Below are 14579 nucleotides of genomic sequence, written 5' to 3' on the forward strand. Positions count from 1 at the left end.
GAAAAAGTGGAAAAATAGGGGCCAGGCTGCTTTTGTGCAAGAAGCCATCCCTCTCCTTCATGGGGCATGGGATGGAGATGCCCATAACCACCACACAGCCATGGTTACCACAAAGGTAAAACCCTGGAGGCAGCTGGGACATCACACATGTGCTGGGGCTTCTCCAAGAGGGAAGGCACCTGGATTTACGAGTCCATGCTCAGCTCTGTACAGAAGAGCCTGCCCAATGGGGGTTCTCTGTACATAAATCTGGATCTTGCACAAACTTTCAGTTCAGCATTTCTGTACATCTTAATAATTTCCAGGTTTCCCACCTCCCCTGCATAAGGGATGTGCTTCACTTGAGCAGCCCAACAAGGAAAGTTTTAACTCTAAGGCTAGAAAAAAAACCTAAGGCAGGGAAACTAAAATTCACTATTTTTGTTTAGTCTAGTTTGGAGAATGAACATTACACTGGGGTACTCTTGGGTGAAGCCGAGCAGTCAAAGCCACTAGAACCCAGGACGGCTGAGATGGGGAGTGAAAAGCCTCTTATACCCAGTGCAACAAAACAGGCTGTCAGCTCTCAGCACCAGGATGTCTCAAACCCCCATGGCTAACAGCTTTCCAAGGAAACCTGGGCTATTTTGAGGAAAGCAGAATGCTCACGTATTCACAATGCACAAAACCCCCATTTTACCACCCAAAGACAAGGCAACTTTGTCTTGCCAGCAACACGCGATTCACAGTTAGTTGAGATTTGATTACCTTGGGGACACCATGTCACTCCTGCCACGGCCAGCCCAAACTATCCCTCCCCTAACAGAGAAATAAGTATTCAGCCAGTCCTCCTGCAAAGGCAGAGCTATACCACCAACAGAAGAAAGGTTAGAAGCATATTTAAACACATGCGTTAGATCATCGCCAAAGGTGGGGTGGGGACAATGCGATGTCATGTCCTCAGGCTGCAAGAGAAGTCAGCAGCTATGGGTGAGCAGAGTCTGCCAGAGCTTCTCATGGTTCATCAGCTCAGTTTGTCCCCAGAGCACCCAGCCATAGGCAGCTCCTCCTTGTCCTGGAGGACCCAGCCACCCTTGGGGAACCTGGCAAGGACGGCATCACTCTACAGCTCATGAGTGGTGCCATTCAAAGCACACTGAAGACAACGCTATAGGAATGCATCCAACCTGCAAGAGGTCTGCAGTGTCCTTCAGCTGACAGATAGGTTTCCAAAGCACCTCCAGCTTCTCCCTAGCACCACAAATGTCAGTGACACCTTGGGTACCTGCCCACCCAGCACCAGGTCCTGTCACCCTCGTTGCAATGAGCCCTGTACAGTGCACTCATCACCGTGACCATCGGCCTCTTCACATGACTGTTCACACACACTCTCCCTCAACACCCTGCCGTGTGTCAGGCTCCAGCTCTACAAGCTGGTTGCAGGGATGGAGGTGCCTTAGACTACAAAGTATGTGGATGAAAACCCAAAGGCCTGTGGTGTGTGATACATATGTCTACAGTATCACCACACAGCAAAGGCGGCCAGTCCAGAGAGAAGCCTGAAGAGGCCTGATACGTTAACATAACCCACACCAAAAAACCCCACAAAACCCACCATGAGAGTAAGCAACAGCTACAGGTGCTGTGCAGCATCAAAGCCGAGTTTAAACCTAAGCCTAACATCTTAGCTCCTCCAGAGTCTGACTTGAGATCCCGACTTCCATGCAAGTCGGCTCACCACACTGCTCACCAGCACTTATCCCACCGTACCTCTGATGTGAACCACTCCATCACAGTGGGACCTGAAGGCAAACAAATTACTTCATCCCATTTCTTTTCCAGCTGCTTTTGCATGCCCTTAGAAGCGGTCTCCTCACATCAAAGCAACTATATTCTGGGGATAGCTTGGTTGAGTTCTATTTGTTCCCCCTCCCTGCAATGTTTGGAGAGCATCTTTGGCCTCCCACGTAAATTCCAAGTTTCATTTATTAAATACCTCGCTGGCATTTTCTTTTCACTTTCACACTGCTCGTTTAATATTACATTTGACATTCTAAGCTTTACAGATGGCAACAGAAGCAGAATGCCAAAAATAGCCTGCCAGGGAGACGGGAGGCTAGAAATAGGCTCCTGAACAACAGCAGCCCCAATACCCTTTGCCTGCCCCGATGTTTCGGGAAATGATAGCATTCAGGAGAAGAGGAGGAGTGAGCTCCAGGCGAGCCAGGGCCCGCAGAGCTGTGGATGCTCCACCCCAGCAGTGCAGGGATGGAGATGGGGCATCCCTGTCCCAGCTCGCTGAGCAAACCTCATCACCTCGAGCTGGAACCTGTCCCCATCACAGCTCAGTGTTAGGGGAGGACACGTTAAAAACGAAGCCAGGGTGGTCCCTGGCTTCACAGGCTCCAAGGGCGCTGTGGAAGGTACATCAGTGCCTAACCCTGACCCCCAGCCAGGTATGTGTCACCTCTGGCCATATGCACCAGCTCACGGTCACACACGCCTGCACAAGCTCTCCTGGCCCTGCATGGGTTTGGTAATTCATCTGCAGGCACATCAGCAAGACGATGAGTCAGTCCCAAGACAGGATCATGTCTCATCTCCTCCCTCGTGGGCTGCTTTTAAAATCAGTGCTGTAGAAGAAGTGACAAGAAGAGAACGTTCACAGCCTCGTGGCACCTGGATCGTGCACCAAGCAGGCACATTTTAATTACCCACAACAACAAAACACCAACAGCCCACGCTGTTTCTTTGGCTCTTTGTGATGTTCCTCGAGTGCTTTTGCCCCGTCGCATCCTCCACATTCCCTGCACTGCTGTCACCTTCCCGGGCAGCCTTTCATCTGGGAAGAAATCCTCCCACCACTCCTTCCCTTGCAAGGCTGTGCCAACATGATTTTTACCACGCACGAGTGCAGATCCTGCTATGAAACATCAAACAAGGGGTTCCACCCCACTGCTGGCACTGGTTTTGCTGGGACACACCAGCAGCCTGCATCCAGCTCCTCACCAGGGATATACTGGGCAACACTGATTTGTACCAGGGGAAGGCTGAGCCTTGTCCAAAGAAAAACCCATTGTGTGAAGTAACTAAACCCACAGAGCATGACGTGACACGCACCCACCCGTGATGAAGCAGTAGGAGTATCCTGGAGTGTGGCACTGCAGCTCTTCCCTCCCAAGTGACAATCTTACCTAAATTTACATTCCGGGTGTTAATACTCTGTTGCTGGGTCTGTCGGCTGGATGTCGTGGGGGTGGTTGGGGTTTGTTCTTTGTGGTTTATTTTAAGGCAGATTAATCAGCATTTAGTAAGTCTATGTAGGGAAATGAGCCTCCTCCACAACCCACACGTGTCTCAGGCGAGGTATAGCTGGTGGCAGGCAGGGAAGCAGAGAGATACTTGGACAGGGCAGAGACAAAGCCTGTGGCACCCACCTGAGGTGGAGCAAGAGGCTTCCTGCAGGGCCAGGGGATCTGCCCCAGCCCTGCCCTGCCATCCCACCGCTCAGCTTGCCAAGGGGACCCTTCCTTTTATTTCTGATGCATATTGCAGTAAGGAACAATATGAGGAATATTATTTCAGTGCCCTGGGAAAAATTAGCAAGTCAAATATTGAATCAGGCCTCCAGCATATGCCAAGGAGATTGCTTTGATCTTATCCACACTAAAAGCTCTATTATTGAATTTAAAGTCTGTGAACACATATCAGACCAATATACAATGCATATCTGAATACACATTTGAGAAGCAAAGGATGTTTTGACAAAGGGAAAAAGAATATTTTAGTTGAAAATATCAAAGTTACTGCATCAATTGAAATAGAAACGCCCTTTTTCATCTGGCTCAGTGGCTTTACTGACAGGGCAACCCACAACCTGGGACCTGACTGTCACTTAGGAGAAACTTCACTCCTGGGCTGGGCGGAAAGTGATTGTGGAAGTGATTGTGGTTTGATGGCAGAGCCACAACTTCCCAGGGGACACGGTCCAGCAGCAACGCCGGGGCAGCATCAGGAGCAGTGTGCCAACACGCACTGAACCTCATGGAGAAAGCTGTCCCAAAGGGCCACCACCCAGGCATGGCACATGTCTGTGACAATGGGCACTGCAGGACAAACCCAACTTACCATTTTATTATTGATTTCGTGGAAATGAATTTCACAGACTTTTTCCACCACGTCTTCATTTTCAAAAGTTACGAAGCCAAATCCTATTTAATAAAGAAACAAAAAGGGGAAGGGGAAAGAAAAACATGAGTTTAGTCCAATTTCATTTCAGTAAAGCAATACTTAGCCATTGGGACTTGGGAAAACTTTCCTAAAAATACAGATACATAAATACACTTCCTGTCTACAAAGCTGCTGCTGAATTTGCTCCAAATTAATGGAGGGAAGAAGCACTGTCTCTAGGAAAATGAATATGGTTCTGTTCCAGCTCTTCCATAGGATTTAATGGAGAATTAAAACCTCCTTATGGATTTTTTGATCCATCCTGCAGAATTTAATGGATAGTCACACCCCAGTTACATGATGGCTCAGAAACTGCAATAAGGCCATATTTTTTTTTTCACACCTTATAGGTTTTTAAGAGCAATCTCGACAAAACCCAATTATATTTCTATGGAACCATATTGATTTTATCTCTTGTTTAATTCCACGGGACTTCTCCATGAGAGCTGACTCATTACAAGACCCAAAGAAATAAAAATACGGGGAGACAGCAGATGATTCCTCATTTAGAGGCAAGGAAAAGCCCACTCCGATGCTTCCCCAAACACGCACCAGCACTTTGTGCTTCCCTTGATGGGACACCAAAGGTCCCCACTGCTGTGTGCTGGGGCCAGCAGCGCAGCCACAGCAGCTCCATCCGCACGGATGCAGCGGCCCCGCGGGGCAGCGGGCTCCGGAGGTGGTTATTTGTCCCTTTCTTCCTGAATTACTTCCTCTAATACCTCATCAGGACATCCTGAGGCCTCCAAGAAACCATTACGTTGAAGGCCTCTGATCTAATCATTCCTCTCTTCTCTGCTGCTGCTTCAAAGGAGCCCTGGATTTGGGCTGGTTTAGGGCCGTTTGATGCCTGCTGCCTGCCTGTAGCTGTACATGGGATTTGCTCTGCTGGGGCCACATGAAAGAAATCTGGCAGCCCACCACAGCTATACACAGTCATGCTCCTGAACAGAAAATAAAAACCAAGCTAACAAACAAAAAACAAGCTAATGTGCTACATTTCTGGCAAAGGCTTGATGAGTGAGTCAACACTGACACCAATTAAGCTAATGAAATCTTAAAAATGTGACAACAAGATGAACTTCATCCTCCAGACTGCGCTGGAAACTCCGATGGTGGAGATTCCAATACTGTTTCCAACACTGGTGGAACAGCACGTGATGTCTTGCTCGCAGCAGGCTCCCAGTCAAAGGAGCAGAGCTGGGGTATCCCCAGCAGCACCCCTTACCCCTGGACGAGGGGTAGGAACCCAATGCTTCCCAGTGTTATTGTCCATGTATTCCATGGATAGTTCTGCACTGTGAGCATCCCTCCGCTCAGCCATGCACAGCATTAGAGCAGTTTGTCTTTGCTGATTCCCATCCGCAGGTCCATCCATCTGCTGCCCATCCCAGTCCCTCTGCCGTTTGGGAACAGAGCAGTGAACCCTCACCTCCAGCCCACTTTGCTGTGGGCAATTCCCATCTGCAATTAGCACCAGCACCCCGGCAGTGACCTGCTCCCCCCAGCAGACCCAGTGCTCCCAGTATGTGCCCAGCAACATGTACTTTCTGTGCCAGGGTCCCAAAGCAATACTTCATTCTAAACACACACACAATTTGCTGCAGTGGGGCACAGCAGAAATATTAAACTATAAGGAGTTTTTTTTAGCAACCTACAGGTACAAGATGTATTTTGCAGGCTACAATATTGGAAGCTGTGAAGTACATTTCAAGGTGAGGTCTGAACAGCTCCCAGACAGGTTGTTTGGGAATGCACAGTACGTGTAGCAATGGGAAATGCTCCCACCCCTCTTTGGACCCTCTTATTCGGGGAAAACCCACCAGAAATGGTTTCTAGAGCTCCTCAAAGGCATAGCACATCATCCGGCAGCACACTGGACTCAACCCCAACTCAGAACACTATTTTCCTTTGCACTTAAAGCATGTAGCAGCTTGAAGTATTTTACTTCACTCCAGTCCTTCATTTGCCTTCTAAATTACTCCATTTAAACCTACCTGAAACAGACCTGTAGTTAAACTAGAATGTTTGTGGTTAACTGCCTGCACATGGCATCCCAGGAATGCCGGAGCACATGGCACTGGAGCTGCGACCAGCACCTCGCCAGGGACCAGCAATGGGACCAGTCCAAGGCTACAAGTCATTACTTGTTCGAGCACCAGCAACATCTTCATCATTAGCAGCTCACTAGCGAGTTCTGCAGTTGAGGGTTTTCTCTTTCAACTTTAGGCAGGTCCCAGTGCCAGGATGGAAGGGAGAGAGGGAATTTAGAGGAGATTAGCCTTAATATGCTTAACACCGCCAGAAAGCCCACTGCAGTCATTACATATTTGGACTCAGGAAAGAAGTTTCCCATTCTCATCCCACTCCATATGGCTTAAACACAGGTTTATCAAGGAATTGTTTCTCTGATTATACTGGATACCCACCCAGCTTTCTGCATGACAGATTTCATCACAAGAATAAAATAACAACCCCTTGGTGTCAACATTCATTTGCAGGTCTTTAGAAGATCTGTGCCACTTCCACACAGCCCAGTCTAGCTGGCTTGGCAAACAAAAACATGGGATGGGGTCTGCAAGGAAGCCCAACTCCATCTTTTATTCCTTCCAGCAGCACACAGAGCACTCAATCCATAGCCAAAGGCTTATGATATTTACCTTTACTATTACCAACATCTTAACTGACTGGGAAGCAACCAGAGGATCTTAATCTGCACACATACAGGCACTTTAAATCCATCGGATGCTATGCAAAAGATGCCATCATTCCTTCAGTCCCCAAGAGACCATATGCCCATGAACGAAAAACTTCATAAAAGTGGTGGGTAATGGGTCACTTTTTGACTCAGATTCCAACTTGTAATAGTTGCACACACACACACCCCCCATTACTGCATGCATGCCTTATTAGTTAGCATAATGAATACATGCTCATTTTTGAATTACTAAAACTCTCAGAAACCTTCCTGGACTGAACAGACAATTATTTCTTCTGAGAGGTACTAAGAGTCAACAAAAAAAATGGTTCTGGGAAAGTGTATGAAAAAGATTAACACAAAACAAAGGCAGCTCTTTAAAATGGTGACAGAAATAGGATTCCGGTTGTCAAGGAGCACCCATTTAAAAATGAAATTATACCGCATCCTTCTGAATGAAGCTATTATTGGAAGCTAACAAGCTCTATTTAAGAGATAAGCATTTAACAGAGTCAAACGGTTGGGTTTTTTATTCAAATGAATAAAACTGAATATTCATTTGAATAATCTTTTCTGGAAAAGAAAAGACAAAGAGGAGGGAAAAAATAAAGTAAGAGGCAAACAGATGCCCCCCAAATGAGAGGCTTCAAACCAAACCTGATCACTGAAGGAAGCTGAGACCTGCATTCACGACCTTCAGTTTAAAACCCTTCCTTTAGCATCTGCTCAGAAAATGAAGTCATTTCACCCTATTCATCTGCTGGTTGCGCACTGCCAGACACCCAGATGATGTGCGAGCATCATCCCGAGCCCGGACGGGATGATCTCCAAAGGGAGAGGGTTTGCTCCACCCCAGGACTTCTGCTGTCCCCATCCAGTCCAACCTCACTGCCTGCCGTGGCAGCAGGTTTCGGCGAGATGATGGCTCATTCCAGCATCCCAGGTCTGCTCCAGCCTGGTCCAGACCTGGGATGGAGCTGCTCCTGCCTACAGCAACACGCAATGAACAGGAGTCCACTGCTTCACATGGACTTATTTTACTCACTAATCTGCTAATGAGAAGCTGAAATACTTGGGGGTCAGTTACCAGAGGATGCACCTGCCTTCAGTTGAAATACCCCAAGCTGAAGGTCCTTGGTACCTCACAGACCGGGTCCATTTTGGGCTGGCTGCCTGCAGAACAGGACTTTGCAAACAGTGACTCACAAAAGGGGATTTCTTCACTAGGAAACAGCATTATTCACGCGGGAGGGAAAATCTGGTTATTTCTTAGCACAAGGCAAGATTGCCTCAAGCATCCAAATAACTCTGTGTTCCCCAGAAAATGTTTACAATGAGCCTACAGACAGAACCCAGATGCTTGACATCCGATGGTGCAGGATACATCCTCTGACCCACCTTGGTTACACCAAAAAGCCTCTCATGCAGAGCCTTGTTCAGCCAAGAAAGCTGAGCAGCGATGGGCTCTGGGCAGTGAAGCAGAGCTCAGCTGCAGCACTTTCTGCTATGGTATTCCAGAAATAAGAGAAACATTGTTCAGAGAAAGTGACTGAAACCATCAAAAGATTAAAATGATTTTAAAAACATTGGGTAGAAGCCATAAATAATATTAAGAACCATGCTGGAGATACCAAATGTCAGTGCTCCTGTGTTCTGCATTTTGGGTTTTTTCACACTCGAACCAACTATATTTCACACCTTTGTCATCACTTGAGAGGTTTTATGTCAACCTAAGTAAAATATAGCCGAGATGACGACACCATTGCTATGAAATATATCTACTTTCTCTTGCTTGCTGGCAGCAACTTTTCCACAGCCCGAGTTTTAGCTGTGTGTTCAGTGTTACATATTGCAGCTGCATTTGCACACACAGAGGACATCACCCATCAGGAGAATCACATGAAAGCAGCTTACCAGGTTAAAGGTCTCGCTCTTTCAAGCCCGAGCAGGCATTAAAACAAGGAAAACAAGGTGATTGCATCCTGCACCAGAAAGGTTAAACCTAGGTTAATGCTGGGGTGAGCCCCTGATGGGCTCTGATGGACAAACAGGCACCCCTGAGCCAAAACCGCTGTTACTGGAGGCACGTACACCACTGCCCACAGTGCAGGCACTGCTGCTCTGAGCAGAGGCTCTTCAGCCACCAGGAAAGATGCTCTAGTGGGGGAAGGCACTGGGACAAGAGCTGGAGGAGTGTGATTCAGCTCTCAGGCTGTCCTGGGGTCACCCGATGATGTGGAGAGAGTTGCTTTGTCTCATCTGCAGTGCTCCTCTTCACCCAGGCTGAGTCTGTATTGTCTGGTGAGCCTGCAGGGTCTGTGCAGCTGGGGCTGCCTCTTACTGCATTTATAGCACACCAAAGCACCAGAGAGCTCCTTAAAGGGTTCTGGGAAGTAAGTAATCACCAGGGCTCTTTTGTGCCTGCACAATAATCCCAAAGACCAAGGGCAGGAGACAAGAGCACGGAGAAGAGAAAGGAAGAGATTTACATGGTCCACATGGTACCAATAAGCGATGCAGGCTCTGCTTAAACCTCACTCCTGCTGCTAGGCAAGAATAACCCCACAGTTGCCTGCTGCTGCTCTCGTTAATGCGGGATCAGCCTCCTCGTATACATGGAACATGCTCCTGGAGCACTGTCCTGCTCCAGACTCCCAACCCAGCCAGCTCAGTCCGATTGTGGAGCCTGGCCCTGGGTCCCTGTGGTCCCACTGGCTCCCAGCGCTGCCTGACGAGTGGCTGTGCCAACAGATAGAATCACAGCACAGTTTGGGTTGGAAGGGACCTTAAAGCTCATCCAGTTCCACCCCCTGCCACGGGCAGGGGCACCTTCCACTAGAGCAGGTTGCTCCAAGCCCCTGTGTCCAACCTGGCCTTGAACACTGCCAGGGATGGGGCAGCCACAGCTTCTCTGGGCACCCTGTGCCAGCGCCTCAGCACCCTCGCAGTAAAGAACCTCTTTCTTATACCTAACCTAAATCTCCTTGTTTAAGTTTGAACCCATCACCCCTTGTCCTGTCACTACAGTTCCTAATGAAGATGGGAATATCCAGCCCGATACCCGCCACAGCACACAGCATTGCGATGAGGAAACATCAGTTCAGGCTCCATTCCCCTTTTGTGTTCAGTCTAGTACAGGACCTGCTCATTTGTGTTTGCTCCATGCCTCCTCTCTTCTCCCCACATTTAAGTTACTTAAGCTTTGAAACAGAGAAAGGTCCAGTCCTGCTGTGGCATTATTTATGCACCTGCTTCTTATTTATAGCAGTGGTTTTGGCAGCTGGTCCTGTAAACTGTAATAAAATGCCTTTCAAAATATAAAGAAAAATTCAAACTAAAGCAATGTGACCAGACAAGCCAGGCATAATGGCATTAGAGCCCGTGTCAATTAATTTTTCCTCTTCTTGATAAACGAGCCCCGTTCCATCCATTAATAATGAGGGAAGAAACAAGAAACGTTGACACTAGTTTAATTTATTTTCTCAACTTGCCTGGTCATATTTCTCCCTGTTGCAAAGCTTTCTGGTGCTGCTGGGAATTGCAAGTGGCTCCCACACAGTCGATGCATAGATTGGTGTGAATCGATACCGTCCTCCTTTATTCACACATCCCTTGTAATCAGAGGGGAAAAAGTTACTTAGTACCAGGCACCCCAGACTGCCAAACCACCTTATAAAAAGAGTAATGATGATGATGATAAACCTGCATGTGAAGGGAGGATGGGAGAACAGGAAACCAAGCCCTGTAATCACCGCCACCGAATCTCATCTTTACAGACAAACAGAATGAGGGGCTGGGACATTTTAATTGCTCAGACAGTGAACCAGGGATGTTTCTACCTTCTTGCTGTCTGCGAAGGTAATTCAAGTCATTACCCTGAGAGTCTGGGAACAGGGATCTGTGGGTGTACTCTTGCCTCCGGGAAAAGCCATCTGGTTGGTAGAACCAGAACAGGATGTGAAAACTCAGCCCTGACTTCACTGCCTTCTTATGTTGTGTCTTTGGAGATGTCCAGGTCCCACATTTCTTCCCCCCATTTTCTAGTCCCTTCCTCAAAGTTTTCATCTGTTGTACTGCAACTCATCTCACTAAAAGTCAAAATCTAGGATAAAAACTGTCAATTCTAACTCATTATTTCCTGTTACTCCAATTTCCTGTGCTGCAAACACACCAAAGGAGAGGATTCGGTTTCCAATTAAGTAACTCTCCCCAGATTCACAGAACACAGTCTTAGTCTGAGACACACACTTCCCAGGTTTTATCTCCTTACCTCTAAGGAGGGGTTTTTGCCAGGAAGAGCAAGGAGCACGCCTGAAAGTACCTCCTGCTCCATGGAGAACAAGATCTCACCACCCTTGTGATAACCAGTCAAGGAGAGGGATGCACCAGGAGACGGAAGGGGAAAGAGAAGGTTAACACCTATGGTCTAGGATAGAAAATATGAGCCTCATTTAACTGTAAAGTGTGCTCTCTGGCAGCGCTGCTGTGAATGCTGCTCAGCAGACAAACCATCAGCCCCCACATCCACTTGGTGTTTATGCACATCTTGGAATGGGTATGGAAAACAAGTCAGGTTCTCCTGGCAGACACGGGCAGGTATTTAAAGTGTCAATATCTACTCCATGACATGAGAGTGAATTCTCAGAATTAAATCAGCAGACGACTGCCTTAGATCAAACCCTCCACACAAGGTGCGAGCGCTTCAATACCAGCGCGGCAGGAGAGCCAAGAGCTGAGGTCAGCCGCGCAGCTGGATAAAGGGCACCAGCAAGACACTCCTTTGCTTTTGTGCTGGAAAGCTGCAAGGCTCAGGCTCCTTGCCCCGTCCTCCCACGACTGCGTGACATTTGCAATGGGAGCATCGCTCAGGAAAACAGAAAGGCACCTTTAGGATGAGCAGCCGCTGCACCACAGAGCAGCCTGTCCCTATGAACATGCAAAAATCCACCCTAACTGCTTTGGGGGAACGATTTTCCTGGATGGTAGATGAAGGAAGAGAACTGGGACTTGTCCCTCTCTCAAACAACCCATTTTGACCGTAGATTTCCAGGCTGGGGGCACATTTGCCTCCTTTGCAGAGGCCAGGATGCTGGTTCTGGCCAAAGTCCCCGCAGTCACTCATAGAAGTGGTACCTGAACTTTTCGTAATGAATTCTTCATAACAACAAATCTTCATTAAAATGTGCTCCTATTAACGTTCCGAAATCAAACCAAAGCTGAGCACATAATGACTGAAGCGCACACTACGCGGCAACTCACTAAATGCCAGTTTTATCATATTGTTAATTAACAGAAACCATTAATGAATTCACAGATCATTTAGAAGCATTAGCGGTGACCTAAGACAAATTGCATGTACGTGCGATACTCCTGCGTCTGCACTTTCTGCAGCTGAATTTTCTCACAGGAGGCCCCAAAGTTTGTTCCTGACTCAACTTCTCTCTGTTGGAGAGATCATGTCTCAATGGGCACGTTCTGGTCAGCAGCTCGAGAATTAAAGCATCAGCTGAAATATGAGATACTGAAGGAAAAGTTATCTTGGGCAGCGTTTCTTTTTGTCAGTATTTAACTAGCATTTGGGACCACTCGCAACTGCTTCTCACAGCTTTTCACTACTCCTTTCAGTTCAGGTATGGACTTTCCAGCTCTAGTGAGCTGGTACAAAAGTGATGGGAGTGCAGCTGGGTGGGAGAAGCGTGGCCTAATCGAACAGATTTCTTTCTCCTATCAAAGAAGAAAACCCCAAACACTTGTAAAATCTAACTAACCCATCCACAACCACAACAGGAACGTCGTGCTCCAAGTGAACACTTCCAACCATTCACTAGTGAGACCTGCAGCGCACAGAGCCACTGACCAACCTCAACACTGATTTCTGTCCCTAGAATGAGCACCCTGCAGCCCCTCACTGTGCCATGAGGCAAGCCCAGGAAACTCATCACCACTTTGACACCACTCACCATCTCTCCTACAGGGTGCAGACTTGGCCACAGGAGCCAGCAGTGTCCAGTCCCTGCCCTGGCAGCCCAGAGAGGACAAGGACAAGCGGAGCAGCAGCGAGTGGCAGTGAAGGGTGATGGCAGGGATGAAGGCCATCATGCCCCGGGTGCCAGCTAACCCAGCCAGGCTCCCCCATCAGAAAAGCTCCCCATGCAACTGCAGTAACCGCTGCCCACCGAGCACAATGTCCTGCCATCTTCATCTGCTTGCCTACAGGCGTCAAATCCTCTCTGCCTGTCAATTCTTCCACAGTTTATTACTAAATCTCTAAAATATTACATTTTTTATTATATCCAAATTCACTTTATTGCATTTGACAATACAGATAATCACATACCATATGCTCTAATGTTTTGAAACCAATGCATGTTGACAGCAGTTTTTATTCATGATGCGTAATTCTATGCGGGGCTGACAAAGGCGGCGCAGCACCGAGTCATGGGTTACGGTTTGGTTGGTGGGACGATCCTTTTTTCCATTTCCTTTTCTTCATTTTAACAACAGATTTACAAAATTGGGAGGGAAGAGGCATCGCTTTCAGTGGAAATAGGAAATTGGCTGGGAAGATGGGCTTATCAAAGAGATGGCTTCGAAGTATTAATAATGGGGGGTTGGTTATTGTAATTGCTGGCGTTTGGGACTTGCTAATGGGGGTAGGGAAGTGTGATGGCTCATCTGTGAGTGAGTAGAGTGGATGAACAGTGGGCACAAGGATGGACCCCTGCTCCTGCACACCTTCCTACCTGGCTGCTGTCACCCATCTCTAAAACCAGCTCCTCTTCCCAAGGGAAACAGTGGGAAGGGAACTGTGTGGATGCCTAGTGTGCCCTGGGATGGGCAGGGAGGGTCTCCCATGAAGGAGATGCCTGCGTGAGCACTACCTAAAAGACTCTGAAAGCCACAGTTTCTCAGGAAACAACATCAACAGAGCAAACCCCTTTGATTTGAAAGACATGAAATTAAACACATGTTTAAGAGCTTTCCCAAACGGCATCATCCATTCCCATCACTTCTTCCTGCCCTTCCTTGAACCAGTGCTCATGAAAACAGCTGAAGGAGAGCTGGAGAAGCCCCTCACTCTCTTCCCTGCCCATGCACATCCATCCCCACCTCCACGAGCTGCTGAGCTCAGGACTGAGCATCAGTTCCTCGTGAAGCTGCTGGGAGAGGAAAACCCAAGTAAACCCCAGTCCCAAGCACAGCGTTCAGGCAATGGATTCAACAACTTGAAAGATGGCAATGCTGCGCAAACCAAACAGGATGCTATGTCTAAATTAAGCTGTAATGACCTGCTCTGAGGTCTTTATTAGCCAGGTAATGATCATTTAAGAGGAGGTTACTATCTTGAGCCAAGGGCACCTAATGCCATTACTGAACTTGTTAAAACCTGCCAAGCAAGTCATTATTTCTAACATTATTTCTTCTTCTCTTAACACAGCTTTCTACCTTTCCCCGTGAGGTGCCTGGCCGTAAATCATGGGAGGTGGTGGTCACACAGACTCAGTTGCCTTCCCCAAGAGGCTGAATTTAGCTCCTGCTCGCCCCGAGCAGGCTGAACACAAGACAAATACCCCACAAGAATAAAAACCATGCTTTGAAACGCTCTGACCTTAAAAGCCCTGTGGAGACAGGCCACAGTACAGCAGAAGCCCGTAGCAGGCAGCAGTCTTCA

At 47.8% G+C, this 14579-nt stretch overlaps 1 protein-coding gene across 1 annotated transcript in view; it reads right to left on the minus strand.

Annotated features, from left to right (window-relative positions):
• The window catches only part of LOC115602145 (RNA-binding protein Musashi homolog 2), a 90361-nt gene that overhangs the window by 46553 nt on the left and 29229 nt on the right, over positions 1-14579 (minus strand). The window contains exon 3 of the mRNA XM_032919700.1: positions 4108-4190. Within this exon, the coding sequence (XP_032775591.1) occupies positions 4108-4190 (83 nt within the window). The remainder of the gene's footprint in view (positions 1-4107; positions 4191-14579) is intronic.

The sequence above is a fragment of the Strigops habroptila genome (assembly GCF_004027225.2).
Source record: "Strigops habroptila isolate Jane chromosome 13 unlocalized genomic scaffold, bStrHab1.2.pri S16, whole genome shotgun sequence".
Taxonomy (NCBI): Eukaryota; Metazoa; Chordata; class Aves; order Psittaciformes; family Psittacidae; genus Strigops; species Strigops habroptila.